Source organism: Mesoplodon densirostris, chromosome 19 (assembly GCF_025265405.1).
Source record: "Mesoplodon densirostris isolate mMesDen1 chromosome 19, mMesDen1 primary haplotype, whole genome shotgun sequence".
NCBI classification, from domain to species: Eukaryota; Metazoa; Chordata; class Mammalia; order Artiodactyla; family Ziphiidae; genus Mesoplodon; species Mesoplodon densirostris.
In genome coordinates, this window is record NC_082679.1 from 16968343 (window position 1) to 16995713 (window position 27371).

At 50.2% G+C, this 27371-nt stretch overlaps 1 protein-coding gene across 2 annotated transcripts; it reads right to left on the reverse strand.

Moving 5' to 3' along the window:
* Positions 1-2612: 2612 nt before the first annotated feature.
* Positions 2613-26573, reverse strand: WTIP (WT1 interacting protein). 2 transcript variants are annotated; one of them, XM_060083649.1, is made up of 8 exons: positions 25770-26573; positions 20626-20727; positions 8156-8223; positions 7934-7996; positions 7637-7767; positions 6789-6840; positions 6019-6087; positions 2613-3138 (listed from the first exon to the last, which is right to left on the reverse strand). In XM_060083649.1, exons 1-8 carry the CDS (start codon positions 26452-26454, stop codon positions 2998-3000), a joined length of 1311 nt encoding a protein of 436 aa, XP_059939632.1. In that variant the 5' UTR covers positions 26455-26573; the 3' UTR covers positions 2613-2997. The 2 variants fall into 2 exon arrangements, with proteins under 2 accessions (XP_059939632.1, XP_059939633.1); XM_060083650.1 differs by lacking the exon at positions 6789-6840 and having other exon boundaries at positions 3032-3138.
* Between the last annotated feature and the right edge of the window lie 798 nt (positions 26574-27371).

Here is a 27371-nt window from a genome sequence, read left to right on the forward strand (position 1 = left end):
AGTATTTCTGCAAACCCATTCTTGGGCCTTTGTCCCACCTGTGGCTCCTTCATTGGGCAACTGAGGCTGTACTTGGACTTGCAAACCAGTGAAGGAGAGGGGTCCTAAGCTGAGACTCTAAAGGCCAGGGCAAGGTCTGCCTCAGGTTACAGTACCAACCATAGGCCAGGCACTGTGGAGACAAGAGTGAACAACCCAGACAGACCCTGGCCTGGAGTGCCCACCCTCTAGTGAGAAGATGGACATGAAGAGAACTCTTCTCTCAGTACACGTAAGTACAGCAGTTAACAAAAGCACAGTTAGAGGTGTCACCAGGTGTCAACATCAAGGGAGACATCCTAGGGGCAGGTGGATTTGGCACCCAGCAGTGGAGGCTCATGGGTAATCTACCTGGCTTGAGGTCTGGCTCTCACAGTGCTTCCTCAGTCTCAACAACCAACATGTCAGCATAATTCCTGACAGTGGACTGGAAGATGCTGCTTTTGGAAAAGAGCTTAGAGATCGGGGTCCCAAATTCTGGGTGTTCGGTGAAGTGTAATAACTAGGAGCCTGGCTTATTCGTGTAGCTGAGAGCGGAAGGATCTGACCAGGAATTAAAGCATCGGGCAGGGGGTGGGTCCAGGCAGAGCGAGCTGCATGTGCAAAGGCTCTGGGGTGAGAGGGATGGTGGCGGTCACCAGCCCTGGGAGAAGGCAAAAGAGGGTCATGGAGCCCAAAGAGAAAGGGCAAAGTGTGGCCAGAGGTAAAGCCACTGCCCCCCAGGGTCATGCATTCCCTTGGCTCTGACTTTTGATAAAGTTTGGCACATGAATTCAAAGGAGACGCCATGCTGTGATGACTCGGTCCAGCTGGATGGGGGAGCATGGAAACCAGGATGGAGCAGGTGTGGACAGTGATGGTGATCCCCATGGCAGGAAGACCAGGGACCACCTCCACAGCAGACACAAAGAGAGAGAAAAGAGTAGAGCTGAACTTGCAACAAGGAGAAACGGAGGCCAAAGCAGGGTTCGACACTGGAAGCAATCAGAAGAAAGCTTTGCAATGATCGGCTAGAAAGCAAAGCGGCCCAGCTCAAGAGGAAGAGAAAGCCAGAAGGAACCTCCCATTCCTGGAGTATATTGTCTCCTGCCCCACTGGGATCACCTCCTCCAAGAAGCCACCTTGATCCTGTTAAGTCCCTTCCTCAGGAGACACACGCTTCCCCTAACTCAGGGCAACCTCTGCGTTAAAATATTTGGTCAACGATCGCCAAACTCACCATGTACTTCCTCCCTCAGCCCACTAGAGGGCTCCCGGGCTCCAGGCCTTAGCCCAGCTGGAACCCGCCGGCTGCCACTTTCCCTCCTACGCATCCCAATGAGCAGTCCTGACAACGTTCTGGTTCCTACGGCCTGGCTCCCCCAGATGAAGGATCTTACGTTTAACAGTGGGGGGAACGGAGAGCAAGAGCAGTAGTCGAGGTGGTTCAGTTCTCATAGGAACAAACGGACTTAAAATATTCTGTAAAAATCACCGTGATGGTTATTGTGATTAGGAGGTCTCTCGCCGCAGGGGCCACGCACAAGTGCAAATCCAACATAAGCCATCAGTGAGAAGCTTCGCGATGCTGATGTGTCTTTCAGAGGAAAAGAAAAAAAATCTACATTTCCACATACATTTCATTAGGTAACCGCTCTCAAGACACTGACATAAACAAAACCCCACGCTAGCCTAAAGTCTTTAAGGCAAACACATATTTTGGGATTTTAGAGGGATTTATACAAAAGTAGTTAAACTACAATGTTTTACCACTTGAACACTAGCTATATATGATATACAAATTGCACATTTGGGAGTTTCTTGTAACCTTCCTAAGAAATAACAACCGTGGGCCAAGTTTTTAGAAGAAAACTATATTCTTTTAAAGAAAATGAAAATATTCTCAAAGGAAAAACTTAATTTAAGTCAAATCATATGCTTTTGTTGTGGAGCCTGATACACAGTGCTTTCCTGTAACAGATGGGCAGGGCGCCCCCTCGCGGTCTCTCTCGACCGAGCCCTGTGGCTGGAATTCTGCACGAGGTGTTCTTTTCCCGAGGCCGAGGACGGGAGGGGTTGGGAACGAGGAGCCAGGGATGGGAAGACCGGGGCGGGATGAAGGCTGAAAACGCCCATCGGAATCCCGGTGGCCAAAACCCGCCGTAACCACAATGGCCGAAGGGAGGGCTCCTTCGCAGGCTCCACTCCCTAAGGGTGTCATTCCTCACCCCCTTCTACGACCCCTCCCAAACAACGAACCCTTCCCACCCACCAGCGGGCCAGGAGCTTATGAGACAAACACGCATGCCCTCCGCCAACCCCCGCCTCCCCGGAGCTTTCTGGAAGGGGGTCCCAGACCCCTTCTACACAGGGAAACTGGCTCCCGCCCCGAGGCCAGTCGGAGGACGGCGGCCGTGTACCCCGCGCCCCTGCACGTGGTAACGGCCACCTTCAGCCCCGTGACCCAGAGCCGGTCTGGGAGCCTGCCCCCGAGGCCACGGGGCACAGGGGGTCCCGAAACAGAAGGCGGGTGATGGGGTGGGGGCGGGGGGCGGCCAGGGCCCGAAAGAAAGGAAGCCGTTTGAGGAGGCACAGACGGTGAATAAATATTAGTAGCTTCGCCGCGGGGCCGGCCCCTCGGACAGCAGCTCGGTGGCCGGTGGGAGTAGGGGTTGGGTGGGAGCCGGCGGCCGCGCCCACCCTGACACAGAGCTCCGACACTGACCTGGGTCATCCATCGCCGGCGCACGCGCAAAAATATACTCGCGCAAAAACACGTGCGCGCGCAGGAAAACACGTGCGTACGCAGGAAAACACGTGCGTGCGCAGGAAAACGCGCTCCTGAGCGAAAAAACGCGCGCGTGTGCACGCAAACACAAACACACGCCCCCAGGGTCGGGCTACCCGCCCCCAGCTCAGAGCTCGGTGACGTGGCACAGCAGGTGAGGCTCCCCCAGGGTCGGGCTACCCGCCCCCAGCTCAGAGCTCGGTGACGTGCACAGCAGGTGAGGGAAGTGGGCCTGGCCGGAGGCGCCGCAGGTGGCAGCGGCGGCACAGCAGGTGGCCCTCCAGGGGGTAGCAGCGGCGTCCATCCTCCCCGCTCAGCTGCAGCCCGCAGTCCTAGGGAAGAACACAGCCCCGGCGCCAGGGTAAGCAAGGGAGGGGTGCATCAGAGATCTGTAGGACCCTGCCCACCTTCCGGAGGACTTTGGCCTTTACTCTTTGGGGGAAGGGGGTCAGGAGCCCAGTGCTGGACACCCCGAATTGGAGAGCGTCTTACACATCCAAAGGAGCCAGCCAGGAGGGAGGTAGTCGGACACTAGGCTGGAGTCTGGGAGAGAGGGCTGGGCAGTAAATGGGGGCATCAGCATAAAAATGTGATAGTTTTTAACAACAAAACAACAGGAGTTTCTCCCAGGGAGTGCAGATAACTAGAAACGAGAAGAGAAAAAACAGCTGAGCTGTGGAAGCTCCAACTTTAAGAGAGGAAAGAGGAGCGGAGCCAAGATTTTAGGGGAAGATGAAAGAGGAAAACCCAAAGCAGCCTGACCTACGGGCCCAGTGAAGGGGGAGGGAGAGTCTAGGAAAGTTGCTGCGAGCTTAGGACAGGGACAACTGAGACTCATCTCCTGGATCCCCACATGGGGGTCACTGGTGACCTTGGGAAGGGGGGAAGGTCAAATGGCTGACCTCGGTGGCCTTAAGAGATAGTGGAACAGAAGACCGGAAGACATCAATTCAACAAGGAGTTTTGCTTTATGTCCCTTATCTTACCACGTTTACCACTGCAGGATATTTTATAGGCTAATTTTCTCTGTTTAACAAGTTATGTGATTCGTGTTTGACCTCTAACAGGCAGGAAATGTAAAGGGCAGCCATGGAGGATGGTATGCTGCAAGCGACAGTGGGGCACCAGGCAAGACGTACTGGACTTTTTCCTTCCTTTCGCCCCCACCCCGACCCCAAGGAGGCCCCTTTGGTCAGCCTCTCACTGCACCCAGGGCTGAACTCCAACCTGGAAGCTCTGACGCTTGTTACCCAAAGGCCCCGAGACCAACATCTACCCCACCCCACACGGGTGACGCAGCTGGGCTGTTGTGATGGAGCTTCGTGTCCCAAGCAACTCAGGTCCCAGGTGTCCTCCATGTCCTGTCTGGCCACAGCCCCCTGTTCCCATCCAAGGGTCTCCCCTGGGGACAGCAGCACCATGTCTCACAGCCCCGAGGCGCTGGTTGTAATCTGCCTGCAGCTTGACCTGCTCCTGGACTCTCAGCATCAGCCTTTCCTTAAGGACTGAGCTTAGCGACCCCAAGGGGACACTGCAGTCCCCAGGACTGCAGAGCAGGATGCCCTCCTACAGTTGCTGGAGGAACTGGGGCCATGCCTGCTCCTGATCCCCCTTCCCTGGTCCTCCAGCAGGATTCCTGTTCCCTTTGGGCCACTTGCCCCCATCAAGCAACCTGGTTCCAGATGGACCCTAGATTCCTACTGAAGGTTTCTCACTGACACGCCTGCTCTTCCCTGGGGGCTCTGAAACCCAACACTTGGTTTTCCTCCTACCTCTCGGTAGGTCGCACTCATTCTAGGCCTCCTGTGTGGCTGCTCTGCCTGAATGCACCCCCGGAATGTTGGAGCTCCCTGGGCTATCCTGAGCCCCGGCTCCTTCCTCTACAGCTCTTCCTGGAAGACCTCATTTACTCCCCTGGCTTCAGTGGCCATGTACATGCCCATGATGGGACTCCTGCTTCCGGCCATGACAGTAACAAGGACTGGATTTCCCACCCTACCTTTAACAATGGCAAACTGGGCAAAATATATGAAACGATGATTCTCAGATTCTAAACAACAGGCAAGGCAGGCCAGTGATCTCTGAGGGAAGGGAAACTAATAAGGAGAGCCCTACAATTGCCCAGGTTACTACCTGGAGAGATTTTTCCAGGCTGCCCATTGGTCTCCCTGAATTGAGAATTTGGGGAGGCAAAGGCAACTAGAAACCACAGGGCAGAGTATCAGAGAGGAAAGAGCTATGTATGCCAATGACTCCCAAACTCCTGCACCTGTACCAGTCTTTATACTCCAGCACATCCGGCTGCCGCCTGGATAGTTCCGTTCAGGTGTCTCCAGCTACCAAAAGTGAGATCATCTAATGCCTTCCTCCTCTCACCCTCACTCTCTCCTGGGGTCGTAATGGACACCTTCCAACCCCTCAACTCCCACATCCAATCACTGACCAAATCCAGTCCCTTGTACCATCTAACCAACACTAAACTCAGTCTACTTGCTGGAACCCAGGGCCACAACCTTGACTCTACCCGCCTCCTCAGGGAACCCCAGCCCCTACTCCCTCTTCCTCCATTCATTCTCTGCATGAGTGCATGAGTGCCCTTTCTAAAATCTCAGTGACATGGCGTCATCCTTTTTCGATCCTTCTCCACTGCCCTCAGGATAAGTCCATGCTCCTCAGCTCAAGTGGCCTTTCGTCCACAGCTCCTGCCAGCTTCTCCAGTGAAACAAAACAACACTCACCTTCACACCTTAGCACATTCTGCTTCCATTGCTTGAAAATGCCCTTCTCCCTGCTCCTTGGCTAACTCTTATTCATCTTTCAAATCTTAGCTTGGGTGTCACCTCCCCCAGAAAGCCTTCCTTGATTTTCCAAGGCCTGCTATGTGCTCTGAAAACTCCCCTTGATAGCAATGATGACCCTGTATAAATACTGCCTGAGTACTTGTCTCTCTGGAGGATAGAGACTGCTTTATTCTCTGTACATCAACAACACCCCAACACTGAACATCCTCGGGAAATATTTGACTGAATGAGAAACAGGCTGAGAGAAACCATATCCTGGAGGGGAGGGAGAGACCTCACTGGGGGAGGACAGGCAGAATGGGGTAGAACCATAAAAGAGGAGGTGAGCCCCCAGAGTACCTAGGGAGAAGGAGGCCTGTGTGAGAGGGGGACTACCCTGGCCACCAGCCTTCTGGGGGGACCCAGGCTCACCTCACAGTGATAGCATTCCACGTGGTAGTCTCTGTCCATAGACACCACACGGATGGTTGTCTCACAGCCCTGGAGGAAGAGACAGGGCTTGAGGTGAACTGTGTGGTGGGCACATAACTACACAACGTGCTCCTGTCATGGGGGTTGTGCATTCACACCCATGTGAGCTCTGACGTGGGTGCTCCCATGGGGCAGAACAGGCATCAGTGGGTGCACACAAATGGATGTGCGTGTGCCGTAGGCCTCCTTCCACGGCTGCAGCCGAGAGCATGCACACTTGCTGACGAGAGCCATCACGTGGGTGTCAGTGTGTGCGTACGTGTTCTTTTCAGTTCTTTGGAGTCAGGAAAGACCACTGCCAGGCCTGCTTCCCCAGGGCCAGCATGTGTGGAAGACCCAGTGCCGGAGAGAGGTGCATCACCCGAGGATGTCTCCTGCACAAACCGCATCCTTCTCTCGTCTGCTCCCCCACCGTCTCAGCTGCGAGCTCGCAGAGCCCGGGGCCAGTCCTGACATCGACGGGCAACGGAGCTGAGGGGCCAGTGGGGCAGCCAAGCAGCAGGGGCCACCATTTCCCTCTAACTCATGCGGGGACACCTGCACCGTACGTGCACTGGGCACAACACATGTCCCTCAGCCCAGAGGGACAGGGGGCAGGAGCGCCTGCTCATCCCTCCCACTGGGGCCCAAGACCTGGGGCCAACCCAGGAAGGACCAGCAGGGCCAGGTGGGGCCAGGCCCCTGACCATCTCCAGGTGAGTGGTTCCTACCTGTGCAGGGAGGATAGGACGGGCACAGGAGGCACATTTTGGTGCAAAAACCCTGGAGGAATAAAGGAAACCAGAAGTGACCAGCTGAGTGACCAGAGGCCAAGGGCATGAGGACAGGTCCACCCATAGTAGCCCCATGACGTGGCCCGAGCATCAGGCCCCCTCTCCTTGTGAGGATATGTTGGGGTAGGAGCATCCTATGCCATGCCTTCTTGGCACTGGCCTTTTATGTGGTGCCCCAATTCACCTCCACCCCATCACCTCCTCCAGGATGGCTTCTTCAGGTTCTGCCCTGGCCTCTCCCTCATGCTTCCTGCCAGTCATTGCCCCCTCATGTCCAGGCTTGGGCCTCCTCTAGCTGAGACCCCTGCAAAGCCTGGCTCCACATTGAGTACCAGGAACCAATGCCCAGCACCAACCCCATGCAAGGCAGCAGCACAGGACCAGAGGTCCGAGGGCTGAGCCTGGAGCCACAGCAATGGAGAACAGATCACCTGGTCACATGGGTACCGGACAGGCAGAAAGAGACTCTGCAGAGACCCCAAGCCCCCATTCCAGGCAGAAGAGTCCTGCCTGGCCACTAGAGCAGCGGGACAGAAGCTAGGTGGGGCAGCCCAGAGTCCCCACCGCTAGGACAAGGGGGTGCAGGCAAAGGCAGGGGGAGGAGAGGACTGAGACAGAAGGCTCCAGCGGAGATGTGCGCCTCGCCCCACCACTGAGCACACAGCGGAGGCCACAAGTGAGCGGGCCAAGAATGGAGGGCACAGACAGGCAGGCCAGAAAAATACTCCTGGGGAGAGGCAGGGGAACCATGGGAGTCACACTGCTGCACAGCGCCGGCTACTCACGTGTGATAATCTCGAACACAGTAGATGTTGTTCTCCACGTCCACAGTGAAGGGCACGCCGTCCAGGCACTCGTTGCACACCGAGCACCGGAAGCAGCCCGGGTGGTAGGACTTCCCAAGGGCCTGCAGGATCTGGGGGCAGGAGGCACTGAAGGGTCAGTGTAGGTGGAAGGCTCAGCACAGCCCCCAGAAGACACTCTGGCTCTGAGCCCCTGGCAGGTCTCCAACAGGTGAAAGGGTGGGGTCCTTGACTCTGCGCATGTCAGAGGGGCTCCAGGAGCCTGGGGGAGGTTCTCACCATCTCCATGATGAGGTGTCCACACACGCTACACTTGTCAGCCGTTTGCTGGAAGCCGGAGTACTGGGAGGGGACACAGGATCCAGGATGTTATGTGACAAAGGGGCACTCGCTGCCCAGCCAGCATCTGCTTCCTGGCCTCAGGTCACCACATGAATCAGAAGGAGGGTCCCCGCCCCTGCTCCCACCCATGGCACCAGCCAGGGCACAGCTTTGACTCACCAGGAAGTCCTCCTGGCAGTATACTTTCTCACCCACATTGTAGAACGCCTTCCCGCGAAGCCGTCTCCCTGCAAGGACGAGGGTTGAGAAGGGGGTCCCTGGCCTGCCGGGACCAGGGACAATGCTCCTGCTGCCGTTTCTCAGCACCCTCCTCCCACAGACGAGAAGCGGATTGCAGACAAATATTTAAATTTCCCTCTAATGTTATGTTATTATCGTTACGCTAATTAATATTTTTTGGTTTTGTTTTTGGTTTTTTTTGCGGTACGTGGGCCTCTCACTGTTGTGGCCTCTCCCGTTGCGGAGCACAGGCTCCGGATGCGCAGGCCCAGCGGCCATGGCTCACGGGCCCAGCCGCTCCACGGCATGTGGGATCCTCCCGGACCGGGGCATGAACCCGTGTCCCCTGCATCGGCAGGCGGACTCTCAACCACTGCGCCACCAGGGAAGCCCAGCTAATTAATATTTTTTAAAAATTAAATAGAATATGTTGTTGACAAAACTGTGGTAAGAGGTTGTCAAAGCAAACATATGAAGACCTGTTTCTCAAATGTAAACTGAAGTTCTGATAATTAAAAAAAAAACATTTGCGGGCCTCCCTGGTGGCGCAGTGGTTGAGAGTCCGCCTGCCGATGCAGGGGATACGGGTTCGTGCCCCGGTCTGGGAGGATCCCATATGCCGCGGAGCAGCTGGGCCCGTGAGCCATGGCCGCTGGGCCTGCGCGTCCGGAGCCTGTGCTCCGCAACGGGAGAGGCCACAACAGTGAGAGGCCCGCATACCGAAAAAAAGTAAAAAAAAAACATTTGCTTTAAGTTCAGTGGAATTCAGAGCAGACTCCACAGAATGAATTTCTTTTTTTTTTTTTTTTTTTTTTTTTTTTTACTTTTTCTTTATTTTATTTTTGGCTGCGTTGGGTCTTCGTTGCTCCGCGCGGGCTTTCTCTAGTGGTGGCGAGCAGGCGCTACTCTTCATTGTGGTGCACGGGCCTCTCTCATTGCAGTGGCTTCTCTTGTTGCGGACCACAGGCTCTAGGAGCATGGGCCTCAGTAGTTGTGGCTCACGGGCTTAGCTGCTCCGCGGCATGTGGGATCTTCCTGGACCAGGGCTCGAACTCGTGTCCCCTGCATTAGCAGGCAGGTTCTTAACCACTGCGTCACCAGGGAAGCCCAAGAATGAATTTCTTAATCTAGAAACGTTAGAAGTACAACTCTCACCAGGTGAAGGAGCCCAATATAAAAAAAGGTATCCTTTATTCCAAGGATGCCAGGATAGTTCAACATCAGCAAATCAGTCAGTGTGATACATCACATTAACAAAATGAAGGATAAAAATCCTATGATCATCTCAATAGACATAGAAAGAAAAAGCATTTAATGAAATTCAACATACTTTCATAATAAAAACTCTCAACAAAGCGGGTATAGAGGGAACGTACTTCAACATAATAAAGGCCATATATGACAAGCCCACAGCTGATATCATAAACAATGGTGAAAAGCTAAAAGCTTTTCCTCTAGGATCAGGAACAAGACAAGGATGTCCACTCTCACCACTTTTATTCAACATAGTATTGGAAGTCCTAGCCAGAGCAATTAGGCAAGAAAAGGAAACAAAAGGCATCCAAATTAGAAAGGAAGAAGTAAAACTGTCGCTATTTGCAGATGACATAATATATAGAGAAAACCCTAAAGACTATCAAAAACTGTTAGAACAAATGAATTCAGTAAAGTTGCAGAATACAAAATCAATACACAAAAATCTGCTGTGTTTCTTTTACTAAAAATGAACTATCAGAAACAGAAAATAAGAAAATAGTCTATTTACAATTGCATCAAAAAGAATAAAATACCTAGGAATAAATTTAACCAAGGAGGTGAAAGACCCGTATATTGAAAACTACAAGACATTAACGAAAGAAACTGAAGAAGACACAAATAAATGCAAAGATATTCTACGCTTATGGACTGCAAGAATCAGTATTGTTAGAATGTCCACACTACCCAAAGCAATCTATAGATTCAACACAATCCCTATCAAAATTCCAATGGTTTTACTGTTGGTGGGAATGTAAATTGATACAACCACTATGGAGAACAGTATGGAGGTTCCTTAAAAAACTAAAAACAGGGGACTTCCCTGGTGGCACAGTGGTTAAGAATCCACCTGCCAATGCAGGGGACATGGGTTCGAGCCCTGGTCTGGGAAGATCCCACATGCCACAGAGCACCTAAGCCCGTGTGCCACAACTACTGAAGCCCGTGCACCTAGAGCCTGAGAGCCACAACTACTGAAGCCCGTGCACCTAGAGCCCGTGCTCCGCAACAAGAGAAGTCACGGCAATGAGAAGCCCTCACACCACAATGAAGAGTAGCCCCCACTCACTGCAACTAGAGAGAGCCCGCGGGCAGCAACAATACCCAACGTGGCCATAAATAAATAAATAAATAATTTATTAAAGAAAACTAAACTAAAAACAGAACTACCATATGACCCATCAATCCCACTACTGGGCATATACCCTGAGAAAACCATAACTCAAAATAAGTCATGTACGACAAGGTTCATTGCAGCACTATTTACAATAGCCAGGACATGGAAGCAACCTAAGTGTCCATCGACAGATGAATGGATAAAGAAGATGTGGCACATATATACAATGGAATATTACTCAGCCATACAAAGAAACGAAATTGAGTTATTTGCAGTGAGATGGATGCACCTAGAGTCTGTCATACAGAGTGAAGTAAGTCAGAAAGAGCAAAACAAATACCATATGCTAACAACTATATATGGAATCTAAAAAAAAAAAAAGTTCTCATGAACCTAGGGGCAGGACAGGAATAAAGACACAGACATAGAGAATGGACTTGAGGACACGGGGAGAGGGAAGGGTAAGCTGGGACGGAGTGAGAGAGGAGCACTGACATATATACACTACCAAATGTAAAACAGATAGCTAGTAGGAAGCAGCCGCATAGCACAGGGAGATCAGCTCGGTGCTTTGTGACCACCTAGAGGGGTGGGATAGGGAGGGTGGGAGGGAGATGCAAGAGGGAGGGGACGTGGGGATATACATATGCATATAGTTGATTCACTTTGTGATACAGCAGAAACTAACACAACATTGTAAAGCAATTATACTCCAATAAAGATGTTAAAAAAAATTCCAATGGTATTTTTAGAACAAATAATCCTAAAACTTACATGGAACCACAAGACCCTAAATAGCCAAAGCAATCTTGAGAAAGAAGAACAGAACTGGAGGCATCATGCTTCATGATTTCAAACGGTATTACAAAGCTACAGTAATTAAAAAGTATGCTGTTGGCATAAAAACAGACACATTCATCAGTGGATCAGAATAGCAAGCCTAGAAATAAACCCACACATATATGGTCAATTAATTAACAACAAAGGACCTCACATCTATTAGAATGGCTATTATCAATAAGACAAGACATAACAAGTGTTGGTTAGGATTTAGAGAAAAGGGAACCCTCGTTCACTGTTGGTGGGAATGTAAATTGGTGCAACCTCTGTGGAAAACAGTATGGAGGTTCCTCAAAAAATTAAAAATAGAACTAACATATGACCCAGCAATTCCCTTTCTGGGGTATTTATCTAAAGAAAACAAAAACACTAATTCACAAAGATATCTGCACCTCTACGTTCACTGCATCATTATTTACAATAACGGAGAGATGGAAACAATCTAAGCGTCCATTGATGGATGAATGGATAAAAAAATTACACACACACACACACACACACACACACCAGAATATTATTCAGCCATAAGAAGAATGAAAATTAAATCTTGGCATTTGCAACAACATTGATGGACCTTGAAGGCATTATGCTAAGTGAAATAAGTCAGACAAAGAAACACAAATGCCGTATGATCTCTCTTATATGTGGAATCTTTAAAAAAAAAAAAAGCTCATAGTCCCAGAGAAGAGTTTGATGGTTGCAAGACACAGGGGGTTGGAGATGGGAGAAATGAGTGATGTGGGGTTTTTTTAGTTTAAACAAATTGAACAAAAACTTTAAAAGAAAAAGCCATCCTTGTCAAAACCACAGCCCCAGCAGACCTATGAGAGGCATTCCCATTAGAGTCAGGAGATGACAATACCTAACCAGGAGCAAGAGGGAACCTCCCCCACCTGATGAAGGGCACCTATGAAAGCCCCAGAGCTCACATCAGATATAATAGTGAAATAGTAAATGCTTTTCCCCTTAGGATTCAACAGTATACTAGATGTGCTAGGCAGTGCAATAAGACAGGTGAGAAAGGAAAAACTATAAACACAAATGACATGATTGTGTTATATAGAAAATCATAAGGAATCTATGAAAAAACTGCTAGAACTAATAAGTAGGTTTAGCAAAGCTGTAGAATAGGTGGTCAATATATGAAAACCAAAAATATTTTTATATTCTAGCAACAAGTGATTGGAAAATAAACTTACAACTTTTATTTTTATTATTTTGAATGCATTTTACTAGCACCTTCAGTATTCCTTTTTTTAAAAAATATCTATTTATTTATTTGGTTGTGCCAGGTCTTAGTTGCAGCATGCGGGCTCCTTAGTTGTGGCATGTGAACTCGTAGTTGCAGCATGCACGTGGGATCTAGTTCCCTGGGCAGGGATCAAACCGGGCCCCCTGAAGTGGGAGCACGGAGTCTTAACCACCGCGCCACCAGGGAAGTCTCCTAAACTTACAATTTTTAAAATGCATTTATAACAGCATCCCAAAAAAACCATAAAATACTAAGGGAAAAATTTAATGAAAGATGTGTCTGACTTTACTCAGCAAAACCAAACTTTGCTGAGAGAAATTTTAAAAGAGCTACATAAATAGTTATACCACTGCTGGAAGACAGTTCTCCATTGGATCCCTTCCATTTCTGCACATCTTTCAAACGGCTTGCGGCTTTCATTCCGAATTATCTTTCCAAGGACGTCTGTGGAGCAAACTGCTTAGAAGACAGAGATAGCATCTCCCTCTGAAGCAGAAGGCAGGTTGGTTTGCTGTTCAGTATAAATAAAGATAATGTGCTTCTCTGGGATAAGAGTCACACAGCTTTGCTGGCAGCCCATTATAAAAGCCTGGGGTTCCCTAAGCTCAGGTTTCCTCAGCCATGACATAGAGACCCACCGCCTGTGCAGCACACAGCTGGCATCCATGTCACCACTGTGGGACCAAGGAGGGCACACAGAACCGATGTGAACATGAAGCTCACGCTGCCTGCAGTGCTGTATCTGTCCCAGGAAGGTCGTGTCTTCAGCCAGCACCCGTGAAACACTGGCAGGCTAGCTAGTCAGCTTGCATGCAGGAAAATATCTTGGACCCTGCACAGTTTCGACAACCATCCTCATGGCTTCAAACGTTCTCATATCAATTCTCCCCAAATTGATCTACATATTCAATGCCACCCAATCAAGTTCTCAGCACTCTATTTTTTTCTGTGGAAACTGATGTGCCAATTTTTTAATTTATATAGAAATACAAAGAACCTAGAATAGCCAAAATAATCTTGGAAAAGATCAACAAAACTAGAAAACTTACACCACCTATTTTAAGACTTACAGAAATCAAGACAATGTAATATTGTGGTAAGGAGAGACAAAAAGATCAGCGGAACAGAATGGAGGGCAAAAATAGACCCATAAATATTTCAACAAACATACACGTGGGAAAGCAAAGTCTTTTCAGCACATGGTGCTGGAACAACTATATATTCATACGGAAAAACGAATAAGACTCAATTCCTTACCTCATACCATACAGAAAAATTAACATGAAATGGTTATCAACCTAAACATGAGACACCTAAAGCTTCTAGAAAATAACAAAGGAGACTATCTTCACGACCTAACAGGGGACAAAAAATTTTAAGTCACCAAAATAATAACCGTAAAACAAAAAAAAAAGGAAGAAAATATTCACAAAACTTTTACCATATATATTCCTATAACTAAATAATAAAAGACAACTCCCAATTTAAAAACTGGGCAAAAGAGGGACTTCCCAGGCAGTCCAGTGGTTGAGACTCCACGCTTCCAGTGCAGGGCCTGCAGGTTCAATCCCTGGTCAGGGAACTAAGATCCCACGTGCTGCATGGCAAGGCCAAAAAATTTTTTAAATAAAAATAAAATAAAAAGGGAGTAAGAATTAAATTAAAAATTATTTTTTTAAAAAAACTGGGCAGAAGACTTGAACAGACTTCACAAAAGAAGATATAAATGGCCAAGAAACAGAAGAAAAGATGCTCAAACCTCATCAGTTGTCAGGGAAATGCAAATTAAAACCACAGTGAGATACCACTTCAAATCCATTAGAATGGCTAAAATTAAAAAGACTAAAATACAAGTTGTTGGCAAATATGTAAAATAACCCAACTCTCTTACATTTCTAGTGGGAGTATGAAATGATACAGCCCCTTTGGAAAATAGTTTGGCAGTCTCTTATGAAGTTAAACGTACACTTAGCCTATGACCCAGAAATTCCATTCCTTGGAATTTACCCAAGAGAAATGAAAACATTTGTCCACAAATGACCTGTACAAGAATGTTCATAGCACAACCTAGTATCTATCAACAGATAAATGGATAAACAAATTGTGGTATATTCATACAATAAAAATGCTATTCAGCAATAAAAAGGAGTGAGCTACTGATTCATGTAACAACATAGATAAAAAAAAAAAATGCGGGGCTTCCCCTGTGGTGCAGTGGTTGAGAATCCGCCTGCAAATGCACGGGACATGGGTTCGAGCCCTGGTCCGGGAAGATCCCACATGCCGCAGAGCAACTAAGACCATGTGCCACAACTACTAAGCCTGCGCTCTAGAGCCCGTGAGCCACAACTACTGAAGCCTGCGTCCCTAGAGCCCATGCTCTCCAACAAGAGAAGCCACCGCAATGAGAAGCCCCGGCACCACAACGAAGAGTAGCCCCTGCTCGCAACAATGAAGACCCAATACAACCTAAATAAATAAATAAATAAATTATTTTTTAAAAAGAGAAAGAAAATAGTACATACTATTATGGTTGCATTTATATGAAGTTCTAGAACAGACAAAACTAATCTATGATGGTAGACATCAGAACACTGGTTGAGTGGATGTGATGGGAGAACATATGGGGATTAACTGAAAAAAAGGGAAGATGAAAGTTTCTCGGGTGCTTAAAACTTCCTATAACCTTGTTAGGGGTGTGAGTAATATAAATGTACACATTTATCCAAAATCTTTGAACTATATACTTAAGATCTGTTTGCTGCACTACATGTAAATTGTACTAAATTAAAAACAAAAACAAAGGTAAACCGAACATATCTTGTGCCAGAGTAAAGAAGTGCTCAAAGAACAATGGGGACATGTCAAAAGGGCACAGGAGTCAACTGGAAGGGACTTCCTCTGGCAATCTGAGCATCAAAAAGAATAATGATGGTACTGCAACACATTACATGAATACAAGTCCATAAGTAATAAGAATACTCATAAAAGAAAAAATATATTTGCCCTGTTTGAGTTTTTTCCTTAATAAAAAGTTTTCAGGGACTTCCCTGGTGATCCAGTGGTTAAGACTCCGCACTTCCACTGCAGGGGGCACGGGTTCGATCCCTGGCTGGGGAACTAAGATCCCACATGCCACACAGAGCGGCCAAATAAATAAACAAAATAAAGTTTTCAAACATCCCCTAGGGAGATGCACCTTCAACATACACCTCAATGAATTCCCACAGACTTCCACAATCAGAAATTACAAAACACATGAGGAAACAAGGTATCATCACCAAGAGTGAGGAGAAACAATAAACAATAGAAGTAGGACTTCAAAAGTCATCAGCTATTGGGATAATTAGATACAGAATACAGAACAGGTAGGTTTAATATGCTTAAAAAATAAAAACAGATGTCCAAAACATGAAACTACAAAGATTTCTTGGACACATTAAAAGCAATGCTGTACCCCGGAGGAATGTGAGGAGACAAGTGAAAGACCCAAAAAGAAGAAAAAGCAAAAGCCCTGGGGGCTTCCCTGGTGGCGCAGTGGTTGAGAGTCCGCCTGCCGATGCAGGGGACACGGGTTCGTGCCCCAGTCTGGGAGGATCCCACATGCCGCGGAGCAGCTGGGCCCGTGAGCCATGGCCGCTGAGCCTTTGCATCTGGAGCCTGTGCTCCGCAACGGGAGAGGCCACAACAGTGAGAGGCCTGCGCACCGCCAAAAAAAAAAAAAGTCTCGGGAGGCACTTAGGAGAATGGAATGGAAGACCCATGTGTCTCCTCCAAACCCCCAAAAAAGAAATCTTTTTCCAAGGAGGAGCTGGTTAGTAGTGATCCTGAAGAGACAGCTGGCAGTGGAAGTCTTACCAAGAGGAAGAAATCCTTCCCTAAAGAGGAACCAGTTAGTGATCCTGAAGAGTCAGGAAACAAGAGGGTCCCCAAGAAAAAGAGGAAATTCGCTTCCAAGGAGGAGCCACTCAGCAGTGGACCTGAAGAGGCTGCTGCCAGCAAGAGCAGCAGCTCCAAGAAAAAGAAAAAGCTCCGAAAGCTATCCCAGGAAAATTAGAATGGACATTTCCCTAGTAGGGCATAACTTGCAGAGATATTTCCCAACCAATCCCCTATAGCCCAATAAAAATTAAAATTAAAAAAATAAAATTAAAAAAAAGCAATGCTGTAAACAAACAAACAAAAATGATCCTTGGCAGTTATGTTTGGGGCAGTATAAGGTTTGTTTTCCCATATGCTTCACAGTGTCTTTTAACGAATAGAGGTTTTTAATTCAAATGTAGCCAAATTTGTCAATCCCCTCTTTAAAGTTTGGCAGTTTTTGCGTGAAAAAAACTTTTTTCTTAACCAGAAGACTGGTAAAGATATGTTTCTGTATTTATTTCTAAAATTGTCAAGTTTTTCTTTACCCATTTAGGTCTTTGATACACCTGGATTTAATTTCATTATTTTATATGGATAACCACTTCTCCCAGAACCATCTGCAACACTGTCTCTATCACCCATCAAGTTTTCACAGAGACATGGGTCTGTTTCTAAACTCTCCACTCTGTTCCATTGGTCTATTTGTCTATCCTTGCCCCAGTACCACATGAAATTAATTAATGTAACTATACAATATATACTGACACCTGGTAGTGGAAGTTTGCCCAACCTACTCTTCTTCAAGATCATCTTGATTATTCTTAGCCTTTTGCTCTTCCATTTAAATTTTAGAATTAGCTTGTCAAATTCACAAAAGCCTGCTTAACTGGAATTACAATGCATTATAGATCAATTTGGAAAAAACTGACATCTCAACACTATTTTATATACCCATGTTCAACAGTATATGAATATTTACATGATTATGCTACATTTCTTTTTCTTGTCTTACTGCAATGACTAGGACCTCCAGTACAATGCTGAATAGAAGACATGATTGCAGGCGTCATTGTCCTTTCCTCTTTTAAAGGTCCATTTTTCTTATATTTCACCACTGAGTATGATGTTTGCATAGATTTTTTTTTTTTTTTTTTTTTTTTTCGGTACGCGGGCCTCTCACTGTCGCGGCCTCTCCCGCCGCGGAGCACAGGCTCCGGACGCGCAGGCCCAGCGGCCATGGCTCACGGGCCCAGCCGCTCCGCGGCATGCGGGACCCTCCCGGATCGGGGCACAAATCCGTGTGCCCTGCATCGGCGGGCGGACTCTCAACCACTGCGCCACCAGGGAAGCCCTTTTGCATAGATTTTTAGTAACCAACTTTTATCAGGCTGAGAAAGTTCCTTTTTATTTCCAGTTTGCTAAAATCTGAATGTCAGATTTTATTGACTGGTTGTTCTATTCCTATTGAGATGATTATATAGTTTTTCTTCTTTAGTTTGTTAATGAGGTGAGTTACATTAATGAATTTTCTATTGTGACTCCACTAGTACTCTTCAGGTAAGCTCAACTTGGTCATAATATATTATCCTGATTCATACACTGTTGAACTCAGTACCAGTGGAAAGAAGAAGGGAATAAATAAGAACACAAGAAAAATTCCCAGAACCGAAGGGCAAGTCTCCAGTCCAATGGGGCTCTGTGTGTACGCAGCATCACCAATGGCACAAAGCCTACACCAAACATAAAGTATCCTAAGCCAAGTAGCTACAATGCACAATCTCAGGAGCACCATTCCTGTGGCATCTATGTAAGTGGCAACCCCTGAAACTGTGCAGTTCACAGCCCTTTCCAGAGGCTATTACAGGATTTGCTCAATGATAGCCCTCTTCCTGAGATCTCGCAAATGGAAAAAAACAGATCACACACACACAAATGAGAATCAGAATGGCATCAGAATTGAGCAGTAACCATGGCTTCTGGAAGATAAATCTATGACTTCAAAATGTTTAGTGAAAATTATTTCCAATTTGAAAATCTATTCCCAGTCAAACTACAAATTGTGAGGGTTGAATAAAGGCATTTTAGACACAACAGAATTCAGAAAATTTACCTCCCACATTGCCCTGCTTAGACAACTACAGCAAAACACTGGACAGTTTTGGTTGTTTCACAGCTTCGATTCCTCCCTACTTCTCCAAGTTGTGTTCAGTAACCAACCTTACCTCAGAAAGCCTGTTGTGTTTAAGGGAAACCTGAATCCACTCCCCTATCAATGGATGGGTTTGATTAGTATAAAGCTAATTCTTCTTCCCTTGTAATGGTTCAGAGAATCAGGCAAGTAAGTCAATCAAATCATAGCACTCCCCCCAGCCACAGGGGGCTTGGTTCAGGAATGGATGTGTGAGATGATCTGGCCAATGATATACAGGAAGATGTTTGCTAGATGTTTTCTGGAAAAGAAGTTTCCCCACCCCAAAAACATGACCAGAAGAAATGGCCCCTCTTCCTCCAGACCAGTGGTGTCCCAATGGAAGTCTCAAGCTGCCTCAGACATTTCACTACCATAAGAGAAGTCGCCCTAAGGATAAAGCCAAACCCAAGGGAAACACAGCCAAGCTATTCATAGGGCCTAAGCCACTAGATCAATCCCAGCCTGAAGCCAGCCCTATCTCTGGGCTCCCAGTTCAATGAGTCAAGAAATATTCTTAGAGTTTAAGCCTCCTCAGCAGCTTTTCTGTAACCTGCAGCTGAAAGTTTCTAGGAGACAGTGGATTCAATCCAACCAATATACATGAGAAGGCACAGAATGAACACCTCACAGGGGACCAGAGAGCAACTGGCTCAGACTAAGGAGAGGCCAGGGGCTCCAAGGGGGAACTCAAAAGAATGCCTACTAAAATGGGGCAACTGGAGTGGGGAGAGGAAACTGAAGGATATGTTAAGTCAAGACAATGCAAGGAGAAGAAAAGGTTGTTAAAAAAGAAAACTCCAGGAAAAGTAAATGACTATAGAAAAAAGGAGATATAACCCCAGTATAATCCTTGGTTCTGCAGTGAATAATATTTACATAGTCATATATTATAGTAATATAAACCTGGTTTATTGACTTAATCACAACTTATGATGACTACACTGAGAAGACAGAAGGAGAGAGGGGAGAACAGTCAGCATGAGAAACTATTCCTCACCTACCACAGCAAACATAAGTAAATCATTTCCAAAACTGATAATCAAGAAACAGCAGTGTATGCTGTTAGAACACGGAGGTGCCTACTAGATGAAGTTGCTAAAAAATACTAAGTGGCTGCCCCTGGGGAACAAGACCCGGGTAGAAAGATAGGTGGGTTTTTGCTATTGCAAAAATAGCTTCTCAGGACTATCTGACTTAACACTGTGTACATATTACACTTTTTTTTCTTTTAACATCTTAATTGGAGTATAATTACTTTACACTGGTGTGTTAGTTTCTGCTTTATAACAAAGTCGTATTACACTTTTATAAAATAAAATGTTTTGTATTAAAATGTTTTGTGTATATAAATAAAAGATGTCTTCTCAGGGCAAAGCATGAAAGAACAGTACGAAGATCAAGAGTGCAGACTTATTAGGTTGGTTGGATTATAGTTACTTTTTTCTTTTTATAACTTTGTCTAGGTTAAATTAAAACATTTATATTTTATACAGTGTGTAAAATTAGGACAAAAAATATATTGCAGGGAAAAAAATATTAGCCTCATATCCAGGCAGGCAGAAGGCACATCTCTGGCTCCACAAGCCCCACCCAGGCAACCAAAAGACATCAGTACCCTGCCCAGGACAGAGGTTCCAAAGCCAAGGGCTAGAAGGGCAGCCTTTCCCTGTGGCCAGCAAAAGGCTCCTCCCTGGCCTCACGCCTCCCTCCCCAGGGCCCAGCAGATCTCCCCAGGAGCCTGGGCCTCTCAAGCAGACTAGGCCAGAAGAAAAGGGGCCATAACTCAGCCTCCTCCACACTCCAGCCTGGGCCAGAGCTGGGTGGTCCATCTGTCTGGGACTTAGGTGCAAGGGGATCCACAGTACAAGAGGGACAGGGGAGAGGTTACCTACCACAGGAGTTGCAGGTGAAGCAATCGGTGTGATACAGGCTCCCCATTGCCTGGCACGCCTGTCTCGCTCCATAGATGCCAAGCCCACACTTGATGCAAATCCCTATGGAAGAAGAGGCAGGAAAGAGCAGCGATCAGCACCAGGACTGTGGACTTGAATGGACATGCATCTGACTCCCAGTCCTAATGCTGCCCAGCCACGTGATCTTGGGCAAGGAAATTCCATAGGCCTCCATCGCTCCATTACTAATGGCTAACGTGGGGACAGGAAGGGTACCACTACTTAGGGTTTGCTGCTGTTGTTTGAGGACTCAAAGAGTTTAGCAAAGCACGTGGCAAGTCAGAGCTAACTGACACTGTCCACACCATCAAAATTACAATGACATGTTTATACCTGGAAAGTTGGTCTAAGCCCCTTCACCTTGATCTGCTCGTGGACAGAGGGAAAATCCTTTGTGCTGTCTATGAACCCAAAAGAATGAAGACCACATAGACACAACCAGGGCAGAGTCCCTGACCCTCCCAGCCACACGTCCTTCATCTGTACAATAAGGTCAAGTTATTCTCTTGTTCAGTCAACACATGGACACTGACACCCCACATAGTTTAGGTGCCTGAGATTCTGCAACGCACCAAATCCCGCCCCCTCAAGGAGCCTGTATTCCAGTGGAGAGAGATGGACAACAGGTAAATCACATCTCAGGTAGAAACAAGTGCTATGGAGGAAAAGAAGGCTGATTAAGAATATGTCTGAGCGTGTGATTTTTAAAGAGGATGGTCAGAGAAGGCCCCAGTGACAAGGTGATATCTGAGCAAAGGTCTAAAGGAAATAAGAGAGGGAAGTTGCTCTGCAGGGAATAACTGAGTGGATTTGGGGACCACCCCAGGGTGGGGTGCTTGGCAGGCAGGGGAAGGGTGGTAAGGAGAGGGGTGACCAGCAATGCCAGGGCAAAGGCCAGCACTAGCCTTAGGGAACTCTCTAGCCAGCCCTCCTGGAGACCGTGGAGACGGCAGGTGTCCAGCCCAGACACCAGAGGTCCTCTCACAGACTCACCAAAGGTCTCCCATGCCACAAAGGGAATGGAGACAGGCCCCCCACTGCCCCCTGGACCCTAAGACTTCTGGCTGCTTCAGGACATGCTGCCCTCACCCTCTCCTCCCTGCTTTCCACCAGATCTCTCTCCTTAACATTTACCATGGCTGAGCGTCTCCCATCTTAAAAAAAACCTCCCTGCCCCATCAGCCACCCCATTTTCCCCCTCCCCTCAGTCAAGAAAGAAAGCTTAGTCCACATCCTGTCATCTCCTAACGGTGCAGATTCATGGACTTTCTCTTCTGATCTTGCTAAAGGGGGCCCTCTCCTCCTCTCGGGTCTCCAGAATATGACCCGCACCTGGCTTTCTAGTTCTTCTCTCTTCCCAGTTCTACTGGGTACTCCCTTGCTCAGTCCTGGGTCTCTCATGCCTCAGTCTCCCCAGGGGAGTGAGAGACAGTTCAGATGCCCTCAAACCCGGCAGGAGAGTAAAGGTGGCTGGTGGGCACCCAGGTGAATGGAGAAGAGAGCCACGGCCGCCGGAGGTCACAGACACGCCTCAGCTCCACTGATGGCTCCCGGGGAGGAATGCAGGGCCAGCTCTTCTAAAGATTCTGATTTTTCAAGAAAAGCTAGAAATCTAGATTTGTGCGTGAAATCTTTCCACACTGAAATTGTTAACTTAAACGTTCTGAGAATTTGAAAGCCAAACACGCCACGTCTACAGGTCTCCACAGGTGGCTTTACCCCAGTGCTATCTGCTCTCAAATGCTCAGCCCTGCCGAGGCTCCTGGCACTCTGCCCAGCCTGGATCCCTCTCCTGAGCCACTAATCCACCTCCCAGATGGCCCCAGACCCCCTCAGGTCCAGAAGAGAGCTCTGGGTTCCTGCTCAGAAAACGGCACTTTCAGGAAGCATCCAGGTCTACCCCATCTTTCTCACCTCCAACTCTGTTCCCTACTCTGGACTTCATTCCCTCCCCTCACTCCCACTGGCCCGATTCAACGTCATCAATTCTCATCCCACTTGCTGTTTCAACAGCTTCCTCACAGCATCCTACCCTGGCCCCCGATAATCCATCCCCAAAACTGCAGCCAGACTTATCTTTCTAAAGTGAAAATGACCCACCCTCACACCTTCACTCTTGTCCATCAACTTTGAAAACCTGACCTTGTCATTTGACTAAGTTACCAGAAAACACGATGCAAGGAGCAAAAGTCGGCTACCTATTGGAAGCAGAACAGAAGGATGGGCCAGAGGGGAAGTTATGACCTTGTATTATTTGTTTCTCGGTTCTGTTTGATTTTTTGCTAAATATGAGCTTGCACCACGTTAATGAAAATACGCTGAAGGAGGACAACCAGGACCACGAGGTACCTCCAAGATCCAGGGAGTAGACTGCTTCGGAGGAGAGCTGACTCCACCTTTGGGATGCAGTAAGATCCAGACCAACAAGACCTGGCAAATGCCCTCTGGTGTTTGGGGCTGGGGCTGGGGCATCGCCAGGGTGCTGAGCAAGAGCTGGGTCAGTCCAGTGGGAGGAGACAGAGATGGGCTGAGGGGAGATCGAAAGCGGATAAGCAAAGACGATGTCAACCAGACACTAGGATGCGAAGACGGGATGAAAGGGCGGATAAGACCTTGGGGCCATACAGGTTTGGGTTTGTTGTTTTTTCTTATTTTTGTTGTTGTTGCTTAATATGTTATACATATTTATAAACAAAAGAAAAGGGCCAGCGGAAAGAGGAAAGCTGAAGATGGAGGAGGTACAGGTTGGAGATGGAAGGACCTTCATCCTCAGACCTGGACATGGACTTGAGAGCCTTCAGGGAAGGGACAGGAAGCCAAGACTGCAACTGCTGACCCCATTATCCTCAGCAAAGTAGAAAGCACGGGCAGGGCCAGAGAGAGAGGCAGGCTGTTGAGGGACTGAAAGAGGAACTGACCAAGGCTCAGAGTGACGGGTGGTGCCCAGAAGAGCACCAAGGTTAAAGGCCATCGCTCTGCGGCCTAACAGAGCGGCAGAAAAGGGGGCTGCAGCACTGACTTGGAGCCACGGTTCTGCAGGGCAAACAGCAATCAGAGGAATCAGAGGTAGTGGTGAGACGCAAGCTGCACCCAGAACTGGAGACAGCTGAAGCGAGGCAAATCCAGGGTGTGGCCTTGGGGGTGGGCGGCTGAACAGAAGGCAGAGAGATCACCAAAGTGAATGAGGTTCTGGAGGCCTGAGGCTGTTGGCTGGCTCATGGCCAGCAGAACTTGGTCAGGAGAGATGCCCATGAAAGCAAGAGAGCAGCCAGGAGGTGAGCGGGCGCCAGCGCCAAGAAGAAGGGATGGACAGAGAGGAAAAAACACTCTAAGGGTGAGGTTTATCAAGATCTCTTGAGCTCATGCTACCTGCAGACTTCCTTTTGGAAAATGTTGTATTATTCAGGTTGATCTGTACGAAACTGCCGCTTTCATAGCCCCAAGATGTGGAATATCGGCAGTAAGATAACAGCAGTTCAAGCAAATAGCTGCTCATATTTTTTAAAAATCAGGAAAATGTTACCTAGATCCGGCTTCTCTTTAAAAAAAACCCCGAAGATCTATCATCACTGACCTCTCACTCCCACGTGGCTTCAATGGGAGCAGCAGGTCCCATGAGAAAGGATGACCCATCAGCCCCCTCGCTTCTCCCACTACTTGCCCCGATCTTCACACACAGATTCAGGAGTAGCTACGGAGGCCCAGAGAACACACCCCTGCCCAGGCCCTGCAGCGAGTGGGGACAGGAAAAGGGGCGGTCTCCCCGGGAGAGAGCGCTGGAATCTCATTCTCTTCAGAAGGCAGCCCAGCTTCTGCTCCTGGTAGCCGCCTGGCATGAGAGGCAACGGCTTCCTACTCCCTCCCTGCTCCCAGGCGGTCTGACAGCAGCCACAGGACCTACCAGACCACAAATTCTCACCGTGATGCTCCTAGATGAGCAGGTCCCCTCCCAAAGGCAGGACAACCCTTTGGCCTACACACTCCCTTGACCACCTGACCCCTCCCTGGGCTGCAACCCCAGGGAGTATAACGGAACCGTACACATCCTTACTTGTCTCCTTTTGCCCACATTCTTCCCTCGGCCTGCAGTGCCCCCACTGCCTGTCCCATACAACCTCCTTCTCTCTCAAGATCCAGTTCAGGGCAGTCCTGAGCTGCTAGCTGGAATGAACCATGAAATACAAACTCCAGGACAGCCTCAGTCCCAGACATGATAACCACCACCCCCTCCAAAGCCAGGTGCCTGCTTATCAGTGAAGGAGGGAGGGAAGCCCCTCCCCAGGCCTCCCCTCAGAACCTCAAGCCTCAAGTTGTCCAAAGGACTTGGGATCAAAGGGCCAAGGTCAGACTGAGAAAGGGAGGCTGTCAGAGACTGGTGGTCTTTGCAAATGATGTGAAGCAGGATTCCCTTCGGAAACATCCCATATACACAGCACAGCCGAGAGCGAGGGCAGCGCAGTATGACCAGCTTAGTCTCCCCACCTCCCCGCCAGCGTGGGCTTCTCCTCCCTCAAAGACTCTACTTTCAGCCACTACCATTATCAAAGCCTTCAGGTCAGGCGGGCTCCGGTGGTATCCAGGCCACGCCACCTCCCTGCCCCTGTTCACAGCCCTTACTGCTGGGGGAAGGGAAACACACAGCTTCGGCTGACCGGCTGATCACAAAGCATCGAGTACGATGAGCTGAAGCAAGTGCCAAGGGTTAAGAAGAAATTATTCAAAAATAGCTTTTTCTGCCTATTAACGTGACTTTTTCTCTAAATTAGGGGCAACGCATCCACTGACTTTGCCAGAACTCCCGGCCCGGAGACCCAGAGGCTAAGCCACTGTCCTAAACAAGCCCCAGACCTGGAGGTTCACACACACACTCCGTCTGCGGGAACAAACGTCGCCAGCTCCCCAGCCCCACGGGAGGGAGACACGCTTTTTGCAGCCCGGTCCCTTGTCCGAAGCCCAGCCCTGGGCCCACCCAGCGCTCTCCTCGGCCGAGCCGGCCGCCTACCCGGAGGTCGTCCCCGACCCCCGACGAGGACAGCGGAGGCCTGGGGCCGGGGCGCGCGGGCCGCGCGGCCGCGCTAGCTCACCGAAGTAGTCCCGCGCAGTGCGCGCCTCCAGCGCCCGCTCCAGCTCTCGGGTCAGCGCCTCCAGCCGCCGCTCCGCCGAGCTCGGGGCGCCCTCCCGGCCCGGGGGCAGCTGGAGCGAAGGCAGAGCGAAAGGGGCCGACCCGGCGGGCTCCGGGGAGCGAGCCGGCGCGGAGCAGGCGCCGGGCAGGAGCAGGTCGGAGTAGGCGCCGGCCGAGCCGCGGGAGCCGAGGCTGGACACGCTGGAGCGCGCGCTGCCCACCGACGGCGGCCCGGGGCCCGGGCGCGGGTCCGAGCGGCCCGAGCGCGGGCTGCCGTGGCGCTGGTCGTAGCCCAGGCTGATTCCGCTGGAGCGGGCGCTGCCGCTGCCGCCGCCGCCGCCGACTCCGTCGGAGCCCGCCAGGCTAGCCCGCGGACTGCCCGCCGGTTGAGCGCTGAGCTCGGGGGCCGCCGCGCGCCGCAGGCCTCGCTCCCCGCGGCTCAGTCCGTCCACCCCGGCCTCGGGGCCGCCGCCGCCGCCGCTGCCCTGCCCTCTGCGGCCCAACGCCTGCGCCGCCTCGTCTCCCGGCCCGGGCCGCGGCCCCCGCCGACCCCGGCCTGGAGAGTCGCCGCCCGGCTCCAGCTCCCGCAGGGCCAGCCCGGCCAGGAGCAGAGCCGCCTCGTCCGCGGCCGCCCGGGAGCGCTGCATGGCCCGGCCCGCCGGCCCCGGCGCGTCACCTCCGCCTCCGCTTCCCGCCGCCGCTCCGGCCGCGCCGCCGCATCGTCCGCCCGAAGCCCGGAGCCCGCCCCGGGACCCCTGGGCGCGGGGCGGGGCCGGCGCCGGCGCCGGGCCGGGGTCGCTCTGCGGGCCACGCGCGGTCCGGGGGCCGCGGCGCTCCGCTCGGTGGCGCGCGCGGCGGAGGAATGTGCGCTCGGAGGCGCCGGGCCGCGTCCCCTCCTCCCTGCGGCTGTGCGGGGGGCGGAGGGACTCCTTTGTGGGGGCAGGAATGCGAGGAAGGAGACGGCGCTGCGGCCTCTGGAATGTGGGGGGAGTGGCGGCGGCGGAGCCGCGGTGTCCGCGCTTCGCCGCGAGCTCGGAGGGGCGCGGAGCCTACGCTGGGCCGCCGGGGCGTGCGGCTTGGAGCTGGCGCTCGAGTGGCGGAGCGGCCAGCTGTGGCGGGGCGGGGTGGGGGGGCGCCGGGGGCCCGGGCTCCGTTGTGCGCCCCGACCGTCGGGCCTCTGGAAAGATCCCGTATCCCCGCGGGCTGAGCTGGAGGCGGCTCCCCCAGTCCCGGCCAGAGAAATATGAGCAGTTGACAAACGTTTCCCACATCCTCCCCCATCTTACTTCCCAGCGTCGCCACGGTTTCAGGCGCTGGGCCGGACAAGTTCGGCCTTGGGCAGAAGCGCTGCACCCATCCGCCCCAGGGCACTGGAGACCACTGCGCGTCTCCAGCAGATGCGACCCCAGCATCTAGCGTGACCCCGAGATCCTAGCGTGTCCCGGGGCCATGTGGCTGCGCACTGGTTTCGGGTGCCCCCACCTGCCTGGTGGGGAAGGCGCCTTGTACTAGGAGCTGGGGCTGGATGGAGACTGGTCCCCAAGGCTGGTCGCCGTTCACAAGC

Excerpts from the sequence above, each read along its gene's own strand:
- WTIP (XM_060083649.1), bottom strand. The coding sequence starts at position 26,454 with ATGCAGCGCTCCCGGGCGGCCGCGGACGAGGCGGCTCTGCTCCTGGCC. Across the intron at positions 20,728-25,769 it reads CACTGCGCGGGACTACTTCG|GGATTTGCATCAAGTGTGGG; the intron begins GTGAGCTAGCGC and ends CTTCTTCCATAG. Across the intron at positions 6,841-7,636 it reads TGTGTTCGAGATTATCACAC|GGTTTTTGCACCAAAATGTG; the intron begins GTGAGTAGCCGG and ends TTATTCCTCCAG.